General features: G+C 57.8%; 6 protein-coding genes across 6 annotated transcripts; 4 read left to right on the forward strand and 2 right to left on the reverse strand.

Annotated features, from left to right (window-relative positions):
• Positions 1-331: 331 nt before the first annotated feature.
• On the forward strand, positions 332-2,982 carry ACRALDRAFT_1076646 (uncharacterized protein). Its single transcript, XM_071018523.1, has 2 exons — positions 332-1,394; positions 1,494-2,982. The coding sequence occupies exons 1-2, from the start codon at positions 914-916 to the stop codon at positions 2,690-2,692; spliced, it is 1,680 nt and encodes a 559-aa protein (XP_070874970.1). The 5' UTR covers positions 332-913; the 3' UTR covers positions 2,693-2,982.
• Positions 2,983-3,698: 716 nt separating this feature from the next.
• ACRALDRAFT_1082008 (uncharacterized protein) lies at positions 3,699-6,098 on the forward strand. The gene has a single exon (XM_071019244.1). The coding sequence runs from the start codon at positions 3,857-3,859 to the stop codon at positions 5,825-5,827; it is 1,971 nt and encodes a 656-aa protein (XP_070874971.1). The 5' UTR covers positions 3,699-3,856; the 3' UTR covers positions 5,828-6,098.
• Positions 6,088-7,785, reverse strand: ACRALDRAFT_1064062 (uncharacterized protein). The gene is made up of 4 exons (XM_071016905.1): positions 7,313-7,785; positions 7,221-7,236; positions 6,918-7,013; positions 6,088-6,842 (listed from the first exon to the last, which is right to left on the reverse strand). Exons 1-4 carry the CDS (start codon positions 7,347-7,349, stop codon positions 6,542-6,544), a joined length of 450 nt encoding a protein of 149 aa, XP_070874972.1. The 5' UTR covers positions 7,350-7,785; the 3' UTR covers positions 6,088-6,541.
• Positions 7,786-8,611: 826 nt separating this feature from the next.
• Positions 8,612-9,976, forward strand: ACRALDRAFT_1070882 (uncharacterized protein; the record flags this gene model as incomplete). The annotated part of the gene is made up of 3 exons (XM_071017807.1): positions 8,612-8,855; positions 8,940-9,675; positions 9,778-9,976. The coding sequence occupies 3 exons, from the start codon at positions 8,612-8,614 to the stop codon at positions 9,974-9,976; spliced, it is 1,179 nt and encodes a 392-aa protein (XP_070874973.1).
• Positions 9,977-11,378: 1,402 nt separating this feature from the next.
• On the forward strand, positions 11,379-14,534 carry ACRALDRAFT_2104330 (uncharacterized protein; the record flags this gene model as incomplete). Its single annotated transcript, XM_071023180.1, has 3 exons — positions 11,379-12,363; positions 12,436-14,003; positions 14,334-14,534. 3 exons carry the CDS (start codon positions 11,379-11,381, stop codon positions 14,532-14,534), a joined length of 2,754 nt encoding a protein of 917 aa, XP_070874974.1.
• Positions 14,535-15,006: 472 nt separating this feature from the next.
• On the reverse strand, positions 15,007-17,781 carry ACRALDRAFT_2042190 (glycoside hydrolase family 92 protein; the record flags this gene model as incomplete). The annotated part of the gene is made up of 5 exons (XM_071021227.1): positions 15,007-16,058; positions 16,139-17,233; positions 17,427-17,531; positions 17,627-17,659; positions 17,733-17,781. The coding sequence occupies 5 exons, from the start codon at positions 17,779-17,781 to the stop codon at positions 15,007-15,009; spliced, it is 2,334 nt and encodes a 777-aa protein (XP_070874975.1).
• Positions 17,782-18,346: the final 565 nt, after the last annotated feature.

Below are 18,346 nucleotides of genomic sequence, written 5' to 3' on the forward strand. Positions count from 1 at the left end.
CAACGCGATGCACGCCGCGGTCTTGACGTGTCAAATCGAACCCACCACGATCCCTCGTTGCTCCCTCCGCGTCGTCCGAAAGACGACTCGACTTCCACAGTTTAAAACGGACGTGACTTGTGGCCCAGTGATGGCCGTTGAACTGGCGTCAGTACCTTGGGAATGACATGATTGGGCGCTTGCTGTCGGCTCTGGCAGCCGCATCACGTAACCCGTAACGACGTACTCAGTACCTACCTCCCTACCTCTCGGCAGAAGAAGGTGAGGTATCGAGAATGATTCACTGCATGACCCAACCCAACCTCTTCCTTTTCCCACCCACCTCTCTCCCTGCATTCACAGGCCTTGATTCGCCCTCAAGAAACGACCAAAAGTCAAGGCCTAGCCTACCACACACCTAGCTACCAATCATACTTATCATCTCGGTTGTCCATGAGGCACTCCCTCTGCTTCTTCTGAATACGCAATAAACGGAAGGGGAAAAGGAAAACTCCCACCCAACCCATTTCGTGATTAACAACGATCGGAAAGGATAGACTTGAACTCATCCTCTTTTTCTTTTCGGTCGCCATCACTTCCTCTTTACAGGCCTGGGACGCGTCGCTTTGCATCGGTTTCTCCCACCCTATGTACTCTCTCGTGACAGTCAACAACAACATTTCACTTTTGAGTATTACCATTGCACCTAGCGCCTACATAGCCTCGCTCGTCTTGGCCTTTGTCTTCATCTACCTCTACATCATCCAGGTCTCCTGGTCCCGGACCTTGCTGCCCAACTTTCGCTACTTCCGAGCCGGGCGCAGCGCAAAGACCCCGGCCGAGAACTCGGGGGTTCTCACACTCTCCACTGCCACCGCTCCCACCAGCAGAGCCTCGTGGAAACCCCTCCCCGCCTTACCGACGACCACCCGCCATGACGATTACCCCTCATCGTCTCGATCCATTGGACCATCTCGACGCGTCCCTGCAAGACTTCGAGCCGACGACACCCCCCAAGGCGACCTTCGGCTATCACTCGCACCACTCGGGCTTCCGCTCCGACGGCACCGAGAGCGACATGCCCGACCCGGTCGACTCGCCAGGTGGCTACAGTCCTCCGGCCTGGCGCCGCCTGGAAAACGGCCTCCGCGACAGCGGCTTCTGGCGGAGGACTGACCGCATCCTGGACGCGCTTCCCGACCGGCGCTCGCGCGAGTCGAGCCCGGAACACGACGCCGACGAGGGCGGCAGGGGCGACAACGTTCTGGATAAGGCGATGCGTACCCGGTTGCCTACCGGCAGCGTGAGCCCAGAGAAGGCCCGCTCGCCCAGCCCGGGCCCCAAGGTTGACCATGCCAAGGTAGCCGTGGAGGAGGAGTCGCCGGGCGCTGGACCTCAAGATGCGCCTGATAATTGTAAGTCGTTTTTCCCCTTTCGTATATATATATATATATATATATATACACATATACATGAGCGCATATGAACAAAGGAGAAAAATTGACATCCCCAAGACATTCGGTTCGCATTACGCGCAGAAGTCCAGCATCGGACAGAACCCATCGACACGGCGGTCAACTTTGTTCGCAGACGCTGGCAGGCTGCGACCAAATCTTGGACGTCCATCATCGTCTCCACCGTCGTCGCCCTCCTCTCCGTCATGGCCGCACGGAGCCTCCTCGCGCCTGCTGCCCCGAGACCTGTCCCGGATCTGATCAAAGTGGCCGGCATCGCGCGCGCTTTCGAACCGCTCATCTACTTCTCCGAGAACGGCGCATCGCAAGTGGGCGATCTGCAGGCGACGGGCGTGGCGGTGTGGGACCTGGGCGAGAGCGTGCGGACGAGTAACATGACCTCCGCGCCCCTCATCGTCAAGGAGCTCGACGAGCTGAGCGAGAGCCTCAAGACGCTCGCCGTCGAGCTGACCAGGTTCTTCGCCAATGTGGACGGCGATATTGACGGCATCCTCATCGTCATGGACTGGGCGCGCAGGGAACTATGGCACGTGGACCAGCTGCCGTCCCCGCCGCTGTCGGCGGCCCTGGACAACGTCCACAACCTCCTGTCGGCGACGGGCCTCCTCGAGACGCCCACCGGCCGTCCCACGCGCCTGGGGGCGCTGACGACGTACATGTTCGGCATGACCAAGCCGCAGCGCACGCGGCAGACGCTCCAGCGGACGTTCAACGAGTTCCTGGGGGTGCTGGAGGAAGCCATCAGCACGGAGCTGCAGCACTCGCTGGCGCTCTTTGCGCTCTTCGAGGCCATCGACCGGCAGTTTCTGAACCTGGCGCGCACGGTGGTCCGCGAGGCCAGCGCGCAGGACGAGAAGCACGCCGACCTGCTCAGCTCGCTGTGGACGCGGCTCCTGGGGCCCAGCGCGGGCGAGGTGGCCAAGTACGAGCGGAACCGGCGGCTGCTCCAGAACCTGCGCGAGAAGACGGTGCACAACAAGGGCCTGCTCGTCGACCACAACGGGAAGCTGCTCGCGCTCAAGGCCAACCTGGAGAGCCTCCGGCGCAAGCTGGTCAGCCCGCTGGTGCGGAGCGTCGAGTCGAGCGCGCTGACGCTCGAGGAGCAGATTCGCGGCCTGGAGGACGTGGGCGTCTACCTCGAGGGCGTGCGGACGAAGCAGAAGGGCAGGCTGATGGAGATTATGTATGGGGACTCGGGGGCGCGGCGGAGGTCGACGAACGATCGGGTGGTGAATTGATGTCTTTTTTTATGGTCATTTCTTTTTCCATTATTACAGGTAGCTGGCGTATGCACTCTGGACTCGAGGTTTTTGCGGGAAGGGGGAAAAGGTGGCGTTGATGTCCTACAGGTGGTCGATGAGATGGACAAGACAGGCCGGGCCAAGGCGTTGACATGGATGGTGGCTCTCAGTCAGTACCACGATGATTGGAATGGCGTTCAGGGGTCCTGGATTTCGTGATAGCCTAGATGCCAATTATATCTTGAGTTTGTATTGTTCCCGATCCCAGTATACAACTTGATTGCCCTTGTTGAGCCCGTCTCTCAATACTCTGTAGAGGTACATGTTACGGTGGTCGAGATACCCAGGCCAAGTACTGATGTCGCGATGGAAGTATTCGTACACGTAATTACCAGACCGCGAGGATGCGAAAGACAATGCAATGTGTGAAAAGAGAGATGACGTACGGAGTATTAAGCCCCTAGCTAGTAGGTACAGTGACGAGACAAAACTGTCGAGCCGATGTACCTACAACATCACGTTGTGGGTGTGCCTAGGTAGGTACATCGGCTCGACACTTGTGTCAACTTACTGTACACCTTGCCCACTATACCTCCGAACCTTAGTAAGCAGCCTCCTGTCGCCATCTCACGAGCACAACATTTTCAGTCGAAAACTCCAAGGTCTAAACATCAAATATACCGAGTGCCACCGACGTCCTACTAATTCCAACCGACTCGCCGCCAAGTATTACTGTCGTCTCTATCTCCTTTTCTCTTCTTTCCTCGAGAGACAAATAATTTCGAGACACATTTACTTTATACTTCTGCACCTTGGCGGGCGCAAAGTGAAAGTGGCCTAGAGTGGCCTACCTCGTCTCGAGGAGAAGAGGAAGGAAATAAGTAAGAAAAAAAGGAAAAAGAAAAAGAAAAAAAAAACATAAAAAAGAGAAAACCATGGCCTTGAAGTGGACAGCAGCTTTAGCTCACCTTATTTAACTTTTCTTTTTTCTTCTTCGACCCCTACTCCGGCTCCAATCTGAACAACACATCGCCACATATCATAGCTTACTACTGTCCATATTGTTGATATCACATAGCCATACTTGCCTCGTCCGCCTCTTTTCTCTATATAGCAACTGCCGCCAAGTCATACCAAACAACGGCAGCCTGGACCACCGTCATGTCTCTGGACCAGCTCCCCGACGACGTCATCCTAGACATCCTCTCCCATCTCACCACCGCCCGCGACATCGCCAGCGTCTCGCGTACCTGCAGGAGCCTACACTGGACCGTAACGCGGGGCGGAGGCTGGCGCAGCTTCGTCAGGAACCGCTTCGCCACCTACGCCGTCAGCCACCCCCGCGGCGACCGATGGGACACACTCGCCGCCGCGCTGACGGCCCAGTCCCGCAGCTGGGACCGCAGGAGCATGTTCCCCATCGCATACACACCGGCAGCGCATACACAGTCGCCACATAGCAACTTCTTCGCAGGCCAGAACAGCAGGGGGACTCATCAGCATCCCTTCTCGCCCGTCCTCGACGCCAGCCGTGTCTGGAACGACGCATTCGAGCTCGTCGTCTGGGGTGCCGGCGAGGACGTCGTCGGTCGGTTCCGTTCCCTGGCCGGCAAGGGGAGCGGTGGCCGTGGTGACGCCTCGGGGGAAGGAGACGCGTGGTTCTGCTTCGAGGGCCAGAGGAACGGGTACAGTGCCGTCAGGGGCGATGTGACGGCCATCAAGCTCGTCGAGCCCGCCGGAAGGCTGGGAATGCTGGTCGGCCGGGCATCCGGCGAGCTGCATCTCATCTCGGCAGAAAGAGGAAACGCGAGTAGCGTCGTCGAGACGTTCCGCCTGCCCGCCCCGCCGTCTCGTGTCAAGGCTGCGTCGTGGGGAGCCGCGGCCTACGTAGATGTCTTCCCCGGCCAGACGTCCATTTTGACGGGCAACCGGGCAACCGTTAGCGTCTTTCCCCTGCGCTGCTCGTCATCGTCTCTGGGTGAGGTCGTCGCGGAAGAGACCGGTCCCTGCGACTCGCATACCTTCCACGGCAAACACGACAGCTCCTTGTTCGTCCACAGCGCCAAAGTCGTGACAAACGACACCATCGCCTGCGCGCTGGGCGGGGATCCCGCCCCCCTGCGCTGGTTGCAGGCCACACCGGCAGGGCTCGTCCCCAAGGCGGTCTATAAGAGTGACCATCTCCTGCGGAACCTATCCAAGAGCGTCAACACGACCGTTCGGGCCCTCGAGGTCGTTCCCACGAGCGGCCTCAGCCCTGGCCAAAGCGGAAGCGGCAGCTTACTGCTGTCCGCATGGGACGACGGTACCGTCCGTCTTCTCGACACGCGAACCCCCTCCCCCTACGACATGATGTACCGTGACATCTTCCAACCCGAGGAGACCACCTCCTCCCTCCTTACCTGGGGCGCTCACCATTTCGTGGCCGGCAGCAACGAGTACCCCCACCTCAAGACGTTCGATTACCGCTGGCCCCAACACCACACCGAATACCGCTACACCGACGCCCAACCGTGCTCTCCCTCGCCTCCTTTCCCCGACCCCCCAGACGGCGCAGGCTGGACCGTACCCCCACCGCACCCTCGCCCCCCGCAACCCAACCCGGCCAACAGCCGCTGCGACCACGCCAAGAACGCGCCGTGTACATTCCACCGCCTGGCGCGGGGCGACGACTACCGCCCCAACGCCTGCATCATCCTCCAACCCCGCACCTCGAGCCGACGCAACCTACCGTCGCGCGTCCACTCGCTCGCCAAGTCGTCCAACGCCGCCGACGCCTTCTACGTCGGTCTCCCCGGCGCCGTGGCCGAGATGCGCCTGGCCGCCGAGGGCGAATCGCACGCCGGGCCCCTGGTGGGCAAGGCCGCGTCCTTGCGGGGCTGGCAGGCCGAGACGGCGCAGTTCGCCTTCCTGGAGACCGGGCGCGGGGTGCTGACGCCCCTGGAGCTCGGGTATCCCGGCCTGGGCGTCAGCTCGTTCGCGCCCTTCTTGGTGCAGCGGTGGGGCGGCCGGGGCTGGACGCCCCCCGAGAGCGCGGGGTGGCATCGCTGGGATAGGCGGTTCTGGAGGCCCGAGCACTTTGGGGTGGGTGAGGCGAATGGGAAGGGTGTGAGGTCTAGCAGGTATGGATGAGTTGATGGGCGGTATGCCGCTCTGGTGGGGACAGAGCAGTAGTTCTGACGTCGATTTCGAAGCACGTTAATGATATAAATGGGAAGGATCTAAAGACAAGGGATAGAGGGGGGTTAAGGAGTTAGCGGTATGATATTTACATGGCTCCATGTCTCACACGACAGCCGCACGAAGCATCTTTGCGAATGCGTCTAGCATATATGCACATATCACATTACCCTGGATAGTCTCCGGTGGCTGGGTTGCCTTCCTTTGCAGAGCCCATACCGGCAAACATGTTCCCGGCATATGGACAAGAGACGGCATGGAAGAGTCAACTCATTATAATTCTGCCGAGAAAACTTTTGAAATCTCCCTTTTGGTACTTCTGCGGAAAACTACCCCGAGCTTCATCCCCGACGCCAAATTGCCCCCCTCGGAGCAAGGATATCATGATGGACGCTTGCCGACTTGAGAACAAAAGACGTAACAATAACATGGTTCATCGTGCTCCCCTTTACCGTATCCTCTGCCTCTACCTCGATTCATGCACTTACAGCTGTAGGGACAGGGAACATCTTACAGTGGTCGCAGTCACCACCAGACCTCCTCCCTTCCTCGTTTCCTCTCTTCTTATCCCGTGTTGATGGTTCTGGTGATTATTGGTTCCCTGAAACCAGGAAAGTGTTGGTAGCTGGCGGGATCCCAGCAACATGCACTGGAGACGCGCGTCGTTTAGACGACCATCTGGGCAATGCCCTGGCCGCCGAGGGTCTTGGAGTTGACAAAGTCCTGGCCCCTGACGGCGGCGAAAAGATAGCAGAGGCCGGCAAGGGAGAGGAAGACACCAGCGGCAATGAGCGAGGTGTTGAAGCGGATGGTGCTGAGGAACTGGACGACGGCCATGATGGCATAGGTGGCGGCGCGCAGGTAGTTGGTGGAGATTTTGCGGATGAACGAGTCGAACTTTTCCGACGTCGGGCAGATGCGGAGAAGCAGGGGGACCTCGACGAAGAGGATGACAAAGGCCGATGCACTGGGTGGAGGAGGAACTGATTAGCTGACGGAGCTGAGATTTGAGGGATGGCTTGTCGGGGGCGACTGTGCTTACATGGCGAGGGCGCAGAAGATGATGATGATTGGGTCAAAGGTGAAGATGTTGGCAATGCCCAGTGCAAGGCACAGGATCATGGCCAGGATGCCGAGCCTAGGAGGGATCTGTTAGCAAAGTGTAATCACAACAAGACGCAAACAAACATCGACGACAGCCCGGCGAGGATTGAGAGCTGTGAGGTCCTTTCTCTCTCGACGCTTGTATCAATTGATTTAAAAAAGCAAGGTCGATCGGAATGCAGACGGTGTATGCCTCGTGGTCGCGAAAAGTGCGCAAGGGGGCGACTCGGAAGTAGCTCACCATTGGCCATAGATGCCTGTACCAGCGACGTTAGTAAAAGAGAAACCGCTTTTCCGATGCCAGGACGGGCGCCGGCTGGGGTATGGACATACTGAAGTTGCGGGTCCTGAACTCGTCGGCGATGGACATGGCGATGATGTGGTAGTCGGGAATGCGCCGACGTGGCTTTGGATGAGGGTGATGAGAACGAGTCGGTCGATGACGACGGAGGAAGATTCGATCCTGACTCCCGGCAGTCTAAGGTGATAAACGGCGCGTTGGACAGCTACGTTGCTTAGGTCGATGTGTGCTGATGGTGGTACGAAGTACGTGTGGATGGTGCGTCGCAACGAACGGACGGATGTATGGGACGTTCCTTTGGCCGATTGACGGTTGGTGATGGAAGGATGGATTCAGGTGCTCAGATGCCGTCCGAAATTGTTTCCCCAATGGGCATTTAGATGCAGAGTGAAGTCTGGTTGATGGTAGGCAGCAGAGAAGGAGAAGAGGACGGTGGTGTTTTGACAAGTGGGTAATTAATTAGTAGTGTACGAAGTAGCAGGAGCTGGTAGGTTCTTCCGTTGCTGTTTGTGCTCCGACAGGTTACGTCGCCTCATTACAAGGCGCGCCTTCTCGTTGCTTGGCCTGACAGCTTGGGTCCACTTATGCCGCACTGTATACACTGTATACGAGACTACGTACTTTGTACACGCACACTGCTGCTATCACCAAGTCTTACTTCGTAGAGCTCTTCCACCACGACAACAGCGGGCCATTCTGGATCCAAGTGTGCTTCGACTCGTCTTAAACTGTCATATCCCCTGAAGTCTGAAGAGGCAAATCGTCATGCAACTCTGCCTCGAAACCAGCACCGTGCGCACCAGCTCCCCTCGCCTGATTCTCACATCACGACATGTCCATGTCCCCAGGCAACCATATTCCATCCCATTGACTCGTTTAGCGTTACGAAACGTACAAAGTATACGCATGTGCATACGCATGCACATACGAGAGACGCGGCTATTTCGGGCAGGGCCTAAATACCAGGTAGCCCAGGCAGCGATTTAGGGCTGAGCAATGTGTTCAATCTTTCTATATTCGACACGACCAAGGAATTAGTGATCGTGCTATTGGAACATCACGCCAAACGAATTGTCCTTAGTGATCACAGTGGTGCCAAGACAACGCCCATTACATCATTTGGTCCCTGGAATCCCCCAACTCCAAGCGCCGGTAGCCGGAGTGCTACCCCTCATGGGAGAACTAAAACGTACTGGAAAGACACCAACTTGGATGTCTTTGTTCGGTGTGTACGAAGTAGATATTCCGACGATTTAATGACCATCAGGGATCGTCTCCGAAACACTCACGCCGACATTATTGCTCCTGCCAACTCCCGACCACAGCTCATCATGAGCCTCACTGTGCTCACAGATGAACAGATCAGGGTCATCCTGGAGAACCTGACTCTCGACGAGTATGACGGCTTCGGTCAATCCATGACGAGAACCCTCCATGAGTATTCCTCCAAGAACAAACAGGCGCCCGAGGATGACTCGTACCATCAACCACACCGCGTGTCTACCCAGAATCACACCACAGGGGCCACTACCTTGTACATGCCATCGTGCAGTCCACTCGGGATGGGATGCAAAGGTAAGCCAAGCCGTCCCTGAGCGACCCACCCGCAACGCCTCACTCACCATGTTGTCCTTAACCTGGCCACTCTCGCTCGTTTAGTCGTGACCCTCAGCTCCAGCGACAGCACCAAACCTCCCATAAGACCCACGGGCGCCATCACCCTCCTCTCCCCCACGGGGACCCCCGTCGGCTTCGTCCACGCAAAGACCCTCACAGCCTTCCGCACCGCCATCCCCTCCACCACCTGCCTCCTCGCCAGGCGCCGCACCGTCGAGACCATCACCGTCTTCGGCTCCGGCCTCCAGGCCTACTGGCACGTCCGCCTCGCCCTGCTGACCCGCGGCCCCTCCGTCCGCCACGTGAACGTCATCGTCCGCTCCCTCTCCGACAACGCCAGGTCCATTCTCGCCCAGTTCCGCGACGTCCCCGCCCACGTCCGCGCCCGCGAGGGCTGGCCGGATACCACGTTCAGTCTCCTCGCGTCGAACCACGACGAGTACCCGCGCCTTCTGCGCCAGCAGGTCCAAGACGCCGATGTCGTCTATTGCTGCACCCCGTCGCGGGAGGACCTTTTTGGCGCCGATGTCCTGACGAGCCACGAAGGGAGCCGGAAGGGCCGCCTCGTCGTCGCTATTGGGAGTTACACGCCCGAGATGCGTGAGCTTCCCGAGGAGCTGCTGCTACAGGCCACCAAACGCGAGGGGTCGGAATTGTATTTTCATGCGTACGAGAATGCCCCGGGCGGTGGGGTCATTGTCGTCGATACGCTGGATGGCGTGTTGCAGGAGGCCGGCGAGCTCATCTCGGCTGGCATTCAACCTAGTCAGATGTTGGAGTAAGTAATACGTCTCTCTTCTCCTCTCCCTCCGATTTCTATGGCCCCGGGATGTGTAGCGTATCTTGGTCGATACAACAACTGCTGACATGCACATCGTAGATTGGGCAAGTTGGTTGATGTTCCCCGACATATGGAGTCGCAAGAAGCCGGCAGAGATGCATCGTTGGCACATTGGTTACGGGACGGCACGGTCATCTACAAGAGTGTCGGCCTAGGACTCATGGACCTCACCGTCGGTATGCATCTCATCAAGTTGGCCGAGGAAAAGGGGGTCGGGACTCGCATTGAGGGATTCTAGTGGACGTCTATCGTTCCGTGCTTAGGCTTAAGATACCCACCTTGTGCGTTTTCATCTCCATTCAAGCTGCTCAGGCGGAACAGAGCAGAAGGGATGTCAGGACCAGGCCAACCAAGTCTGCTTAATTGCTGCTGTGTCCACGAACACAGTGGTGCCTGGAGGGAATGGGAAACGAGTCAAAATCGGTGCAGATACCGAGTGCATACCGTGCAAGTTAACGCTCGTGCGAGGCTTGTCCGTTTCCAAGACGGTAGAACGGCCGACGTAACGGTGCGGGTGTACTCCGTATGAATACATGCCAAACAAGACTATGACGGCATGGAACCCCACTGGACAGCAGGCCTGCTGCCAACACATATCAAGTATACAGTGTGCACGTACGTGTAAAGGCTGAATGACGACAGATCCATCATCCCGTGCTGTTGTTAATCACGCGTTGGAACTAATTCGCCATCTCTTCAGTACAAAAGTCATATCCAAGTTCGCGGGTATCGTGGCAGCTTCTTTGCGTGGACGGAATGTACCTGCTACTTCACTGATTCGCTGCAGATACATAGAGGCCGGGATTATTGATAGCTCACTGCCACCTGACTGGCTGTAGACGGTCTGGACTGGACCATGGGACCCACTCCACAACGACCGTTGCCGTGATACGTCAGCACAGTACGAAGTACCTCTCCAGAGGTACTTGCGCTACGCTTACGTAGGTGCAATAAAAGCCAAGAGGCTCTCCATCCTCCCGCTGCTGAACGAGCTTCGTTTTACCCCATCGCATGGTTTCATCACGTTTCCTTATTCGTATGTTCCACATTAGTCCTTAGATCCCTGTACCCTTCCCTTCCTCGTCCAGCTCTCTCCCCCTCGCTTTATCGTCAGCATCGTTCGGCCATCCTCAACTTGCTTTCGTTGCAAGAAACATCTACAAAACGAGACCTTGTCGACTCGACTAGCTACCGTTGATATCATCAATTTATACTAGAGTGCCGTCAGCATCTCTATTTTCAGGTCCAAGTTGTGAGCTTCACCCCTCACCCTAAGCCAAGACTGGCTGTCCCGTCATTCCACAACCGCCCCCCTCGTTCTGCCACGTTACTCGCCTTATCGGAGGTTGAAGACCAAGGAGCTGGATTGGACAGGTCAATCACTTGCCAAGATCAGTGAGTTGAGCAGGGGCAGGCAGTCAGCCAGCGTTGCTTGTCAGACAAGCCTCCTTGCCCCTTTTCGATGCTCCTGGCTCGTCTTTGCTCTGCTTGCGGATACTGACCACACTTTGTGTGCATTCCACACAGGACTTGATCTAGACATTCATCTCGACTTGCGTTACCATCTTCACCTCTTACCCATTTCTACTTTCCTCCCCGGGATCCGCTTCTACAATCACAACTTCTCGACGGCTTAAAGCATGACAGCTGCTGGCACCATGCCGCAGCCTCCCGCCATCCCTCCCAGGCCAACTAGGAGTCGGAACCGAGGCAAGCCGACCGACTCGCCTGTCAAGATTCCTCCCCGTCCCGCCAAACGCTCCGACCGCTCCCTGTCCCCCAACCCCGACCGATTCGCTCCCTCGCCCCTCAACGAAACTCTTCTGGCTCCCAAGAGCCCCAAGCCCTCCCGCTTGAGCACCGACAACCATGTTGACGACAACTCGGACGAGCCCGTGAAACGCCCCGGCAGCGTCGTCATGCCGTCCCTCGGCGAGGAGGGCGCCGAGTACGCCGCTGTGCAGGACGAGTTGATCGCCCAGTCGTCCCAGCCGTCCCAGTCGCCCGACTCTCCTAGCCTCTCATCCCCCGAACAAACCCGAACTGTTGCGCAAGACCTCCATCTTCATGCACCGAAGCCGTCTTTCCCCGCCCAGACGGCCAAGGAGCGCGTGCAGACCGTCACGCGAACCGATTCGGAAAAAGCCGCCTCCTTCGGCATTGGCCGACCGAGTAGCGAAGAGCTTCCCCCGATACGCGGTTATTTCAAGAAGAAGTCAAGCCTGAGCCAAACATCCGAGCCGGAGAGCGTCTTCGAGGACGAAGAGCAGGGCATTCCGGAAATTGGTCAGCGCGTGCCTATGAATCCCGATCTCGGCGATGTCCAGGCCCCGTCTCCTGCGCCCGGCTCCGCTAGCACCGAAGACGTCGGCCCCCATACGCCTCGGGGTCATGGTCGGAAGCTTAGCACCGGGGGCTTCGCCAGCCTACCCCCTGGAAGCTACGGCCTGCACGGCCATGGCACACCGCAGCCTACCGACAAGCTTCAAAAGGCCTGGTATGAGAAAAACCCAGAGTCGCTCCAGAGGGAGTCGGTCCATTCCCTTCACGATCGCCAGACCGACTACGCGCTGAGCAGCACCGAGCTGAACAAAATTGTGCGGGAAACTCGAGATTCCGCTTTGGGTAAGACGCAGGCCAGACTCCGAGAAACTACTCGAATGACGAGACTGAACTAACCGCACCGCCTCCCGTCAGGCACACCTGCGGCTTTCGCCGGAACACCCACCGAAGAAGTCGGTTATCAGGCCTCGGACGAGTACACCCAGCGGATCGCCTCCCGCCCAGGCTCTGGTCAGCCAAAGTCGCCGGAGCTGCGTCGCATCGACTCCCCACCCCGACGTTCTCCGGGCCCCGACCCGGAATCCCCCGCCCAGCAAGGCCATGACGACGACGTCATCCACGTCAACGCGCCTCCCGACCAAAGCCAATATTACCCGAAACATGCAAGCGAGGATAACGTGGCAGATGGCGAAGATACCTACAATGCCCCCATTCTAGCCCCCGACGAGGTTGCCAAGGACCCTGGCCAGCACGACTGGCAGCCTGCCGTGCCACCGGAGCGACGCCCGAGCTCGTTCGATGAAGAGGACGCCGGTCGTACCCCTAGCCGACCCTCTAGCACGCATCTTGCTTCTTCGCAGTTGGAGCTGAACCCGGCGCCACTAGAAGATGTCGAGGAATACGAGCCACTGTTCCCCGAGGAGGAGCAAGTCAGAAAAAAGGAAGAGGAAGCTGCTGCCGATATGGGGAAGCCGCGCCACAAGTTTCCGAGCAAGGATGTTTGGGAGGATGCCCCCGATAGTGCCAATGCCACGGCTGTGGTTTCAACGCCTGAGCTGGCCGCGGAAGTCCCCAAGCCCAAGATCGACGATGACCGTGCGGAAACACCAGCCCAGGCTTTCGCTAGGCGGCAGGAAGCCCTTGCAGAAAAAGAGTCGCACGAGTCGGAGAACTTTGTCCGCAGGACTTCGGCACCTATCCAGCACGATCCAATCCAACGGATCAAGGACCAAGAAACGCGCCCTGGCTCACAAAATCGTTTCCCAAGCCGCGATGTCTGGGAGGACGCGCCGGAAAGCAGCATGCAACAGGCCACCCTGAGCACACCCGAAGGAGCCCCTGAAGAGACCCGCGTGCCGGCGAAGCCCCAGGTACCACCTCGCCCGCAGAGGAGGCCCACGCCAGGCGAGAAACCTCCCATACCCGAGCGGCCACGGCCCAGGCAAACACCAAGCGATGAGAAGGTCAAGCCGTCAATAAGCGCTAAACCGAAGCCGCAGATCCCAGCCCGGCCGACCAGAACGTTGCCATCCGGCGTGGACTCCAAAGAGCAGGATGCGGCCCCTAGACCCAAGCCGGCGGTTCCCCCCCGCCCTCTTGGAAGCAAGATCCAGGCCCTCCAGGCCGGTTTCATGTCGGATCTGAACAAGAGGCTGCAGCTCGGTCCGCAACTGCCGACTAAGAAGGAGGAGCCGCCCGCGGCCGACGTGGTCGAGGAGAAGGAGAAGGAGAAAGCCCCTCTCAGCGATGCTAGGAAGGGTCGCGCCCGAGGTCCTCAGCGTAGACTGCCGACGGCCAAGAGTCCGGCCCCCCCGGCCGCTGTGACTACGGCGCCACTTACCCTCAGCTTCTCCGAAATTCAGACGGCGTGGAGTATCGACGACGATGGCACGTTGGAAGTTAACGCCACGAGTGACGGTTCTGAGGCGAAAGAGATGCCCGCAGATCTTGCACCGGAGGTTGTGTCCCCGCCGACAGAGGCTGTGTCTGAGCCGACGGCGGAGGCTGTGTCTGAGCCGGCGACAGAAACTGCGCCTGAGCCAACGACCGAAACTGTGCCTGAGCCAACGACCGAAACTGTGCCCGAGCCAACGACCGAAACTGTGCCCGAGACGACGACCGAAACTGTGCCCGAGACGACGGCAGAAGCTGTGCCTGAGACGACAGCAGAAGCTGCGCCTGAGCCAACGACAGAAGCTGTACCCGAGCCGACGACGGAAGCTGTGCCTGAGACAACGACCGAAGCTGCGCCCGAACCCAAGGCAGCGGAATCGATAAGCCCGGAGGCTCCGACAGAGAGTTCCGAAATACAGCCGCCAACTGTAACGGACGAACAACCCAAGGACACAGATGACATCCAACCCGAGGAAGTCGAAACTGAGGAGCCGGAGGAGGAAGTCAAGACACTGGCCAGCAACATGGCCGGCGAATCTGTCGTAGAGGCCAAGACCCAGGAGGTCCAGGACGATATCAAATCTGTTGCTGTTAAGGAAACAGGCGGAGAAACGGAGTGAGTCTTGTTCCTGGTGGAGGGAGAAGTGGCTGGGACCTACAACACCGAGTTCAGATTACACTGCCCGACATAGAGCAGGAAGAAAAGTACAAAAAAAAAGATAGCCAGGTAGAGCGTGAGGAGGGCAGATAGTCGGGTGCTCCGATGAGTCTTTGTAGGTTTGTTTCTGCCATTTGTTTTCATGTACACCAAGGGCGTCGATATGTTATTGACCTGCTAGCTTTGGCCTCTCGTTGCTTGGACCCAGTCGCGTCACCAAATCCGAATATTGTAGAAGTAAACTCCTCATGACCCAAGTAGCAAATTTATCTAGCATGGTTCTTTCTCGTCTTGAATTTCAAGACTGAGTGGACAATCCCCTGACATGTTGTAAACACCGTCCAGACATCCCGACGAAGGACATGATGGATTAGAGCCCGAACGTGTATTGCTGATGCCTCCTTTACTATCAACAAACCTGATATCAATGCATCTCACGAATGGGACATGTAGGGATAGCTTGGCGGGAGGTCTTGGTCTGCCGTCCCCCAATCTGTCTCCTCCCTCCCTACCGTCAGCTCCAACACCCCGCCGTCCCTGAACAGGTCATGCGTGATCCAGTTCTTCGTATATGGCTGCCCGTTCAACGCCGCGCTCTGCACATACATCATGTCATGGTCCTCCACACTCCCCTGTCCGGGCGCCGCGACCTTCCTGATGATGGCCGGCGCCTCGGGCCCACGCACCGACGGCAGTCTCACCTCGCGGAACAACGGAGCCGTGATCAGGTAGACGTCCTGGCCGGCGACGGGGAAGAGCCCCATGGAAGCGAAGGCGGTGAACGCCCCCATGGCGCAGTCGTCGTTGCCGGGGATACCCGCGACGGTGGTGTTGAACTGGGACGGGATGTAGCGGCGCACCCAGTAGCTGCTGCGGCCGGGCCGTGCGGCGTAGTGGAACTGGAACACGGTGAGGAACGACTGCTCGTTGCCCATGTAGGCCAGGCCGCTCTCGTGGAAGTAGTCGAGCCGCTCGGCCAGCGCGGCGCGGCCCCCGACGAGGCGCGCCAGCGTAGCCATGTCTTGCGGCGCGTAGAAGCTATACAGCCAGGGCGAGCCTTCGTACGTCGACTGCGCCGTGTCGTAGTAGCACAGGTGCGGCTCTGCCAGCGGGGAGCACACGCGTGTGTTTTGGTATCCAAACACGCCGTCCATGGTCCGTGGTTGGAGAAAGCCGACGTAGCTGGTCGCCTCGTGTTCCTGCCCCGGCCTGTCCCGGATGGGGAGTAGGTCGCGCTGTTCGGGGTTCCAGAGGTTCTGCCAGTTGGTGCTGCGCTGCATGAAACGCTGGTAGTCGGCATCGTGGCCGAGTCCCTGAGCGAGAGTCGCGATGCAAAAGTCGTTGTAGGCATACTCAACTGTGCGAGAGACACTTCTCGAGTGCGGGCCTGTGGCGTTTGCATCTTTGTGATCCGAGGCTATGTAGCCCAGGTCCAGCCAGCTCTCGATATTTCCGCGTCCTTCTACATTGAAGCTTTTTGGGGATACTGGATCGATGTTCCATATTAGCCATTACGGTGTGCTGATTGGGAGGTGAGCGTTGGTGAGAAAGGGACATCATCGTTACCTTCGGCATCGGATACGACGGCCTCGTACGCTGTATCCCAGTCTACGCCATTGGAAATGTTTCTCAAAAAGGCATCCGCTATAACGACGTCCGCATTCGACCCCCCTTGCGTGTATCCCTTGCAGAAAGACATTCTGCAGTCGGGGAGTTTTCCCTCGAAGCGATAGATATCTAACAGTGCCCGGACCATTTGGGCCTGTGCCTCCGGGTCGATGATTGTCAGTAGTGGGTGCTGTGCCCGGAAGGAATCCCAGATGCAGTAAAACGAGTCAAAGTAGGGCTCTGACGACTTCCAGAGCGGGTTCTCGCCGGTGTAGTTCTGCGGCGAGAGCAGAGAGCGGTATAGACCGGACCAGAAGACGGTTTGAAGCTCGTCACTTCCGCTATGATCATCAATCTCAATGACGTTCAGCTTCTCCGCCCATGTTGTAGCGGCGGCATGCTCGACGCGGTCGAAATCGAAGTCGGGAATCTCTGCTTCGGCATTGGCGCATGCCTGGTCCGTGGACATGAAGGAAAGGCCAACACGCGCAAGGATCCGGTCGTCGGCTGGATGTTCGAAGTGCAGCCATGCGCCAGCTGATCCGTGCTGCATCACTTCGAGCTGTTTAGGTTCCTCCCGAGGATGCTCACCGTCAAAGGTGCCGTATGCACGGAGTTTGGCACCACGAAAGTCGGCGCAGACGTAGGCCTGATAATCCCCGACACCGAACGAGGGCCTAAAGGTGCCGTGGCCCACGATGCGGCCGGATTCGTCTACCCGAACGCCTCCGCCGCTGCGAGTTTTTCCCAGATCCTGGATGTCGAGAAGTATGAGGGGGTTGGTGGGGATCTCGACGAATTTGCCGGTCGAAGGGCCCCGGGGGTTGGGGAGGGATATGGTCTGCTCGGGAACGAAGGAGAAGGAATAAAGAGCCGCGTGCTGGGTAGCCGTCATTTCAGCACGAACTGTGTTCTCCAAACCGATGGCGAAGTAGCCAGGACGGGCCTGGGCCGAGTCTTTGGTGCGGGTAACGCTCCGGCCCAAAGTGCCAAAAGTGCAGTTCAGATAACTGTCCCCGGGACAGCCTGGGTGGACGAAGAGAGGAAAGTTGCCTAGAGACGGATCCTGCTTCGTCCGTCCATGGATGATTAGAACGACCCGGTGTGTTTTGATGACTTAGACCGCTGGGCCAACAACATAGAAGGAAGACGTACACCACCAGTACCTTGAGCCAAGAGTCAGTTATTTTAGTAGCCCAACCTCATTCCTCTCGAGACATGACTGCCCAGGGAGGTCATGACGCACCGGAATCATGCAAGTGAGAGAAGCCGATGATGAACGAATCGTCCGAGACAAAGCCAGCAGCGTTCTCGCCTCTGGCGGTGGTATCGGGACCAGCTTTCGCCATGCCTAGAGCCACGGCCACGATGCGCATAAGTTTCCTGGCCTTCGAGATGATACCACATTCAGATTCCTAGGAGAGAAGTAGACTAGACTCAACACACCGTACGGCAAGGTTGCGCCAGGGAAGACATGGCCTAAGATGGTTGGACAAGACAAGTTAGTCGCAAGGGATATCGGTCGTTTGGTGAACGGGAGAAGCTAAACAACCTCCATTGGCGGTCCCGATGAGAGGGTCGACGAACCGCAGCACATCCATGCGATTCGAAAGACGTGGGCTGTGAAAAGGAGAAAACTGGCCAAGGCTCATGTCGGAGAGCGGTATGTGGCGTGCGGAGAGGACATAGACGGCTGCCACAGTGGCGGCGATGAGAATCGGCAGCCGGGCACGCCGGGGAATCGAAGTCGAGATGACCAAGGGAGCCATGGCGACCAGCCTTGAGAAGAGGTTTTTGCTTGCCACGATATCTTCTAGTCACAGGAAAGCTGAGGCGAAAAAAAGACGTGTACGTCACAGCCAAATCATTGCTACCGGGATGCCTGAACTGTTTGTTTCCGGGACATTCTTATGGAAGTATCGTGCGTTCCAAGTAGGGCAAGAGTAGCTGGAGTAGGACCATTCAAATTAGTTAGGCACCATAGGCTACCTAGTTGGTGCTTTGAAAGATCCGATGATACCGGACGATGGCCTAGAGGACGCAATCCTAGTCGTCGGTTTGTAGGTGATGTGAGGCAAGTTAGACACGCTCCGAGTCGTGGGGCCATTGACCACTTAAATGACAATACACAGGAGAAATCCGAATTGGGCACTGGATCATGAAAAG

The sequence above is a fragment of the Sodiomyces alcalophilus genome (assembly GCF_042370955.1).
Source record: "Sodiomyces alcalophilus JCM 7366 unplaced genomic scaffold ACRALscaffold_4, whole genome shotgun sequence".
NCBI lineage: Eukaryota > Fungi > Ascomycota > Sordariomycetes > Glomerellales > Plectosphaerellaceae > Sodiomyces > Sodiomyces alcalophilus.

Coding starts and splice junctions, on each gene's coding strand:
- ACRALDRAFT_1064062 (XM_071016905.1), bottom strand. CDS start 7,349: ATGTCCATCGCCGACGAGTTCAGGACCCGCAACTTCA. Junction 6,843..6,917: donor ATCTTCTGCGCCCTCGCCAT/GTAAGCACAGTC, acceptor TCCTCCACCCAG/TGCATCGGCCTTTGTCATCC.
- ACRALDRAFT_1076646 (XM_071018523.1), top strand. CDS start 914: ATGACGATTACCCCTCATCGTCTCGATCCATTGGACCATCTCGACGCG. Junction 1,395..1,493: donor TCAAGATGCGCCTGATAATT/GTAAGTCGTTTT, acceptor GACATCCCCAAG/ACATTCGGTTCGCATTACGC.
- ACRALDRAFT_1082008 (XM_071019244.1), top strand. CDS start 3,857: ATGTCTCTGGACCAGCTCCCCGACGACGTCATCCTAGACATCCTCTCC.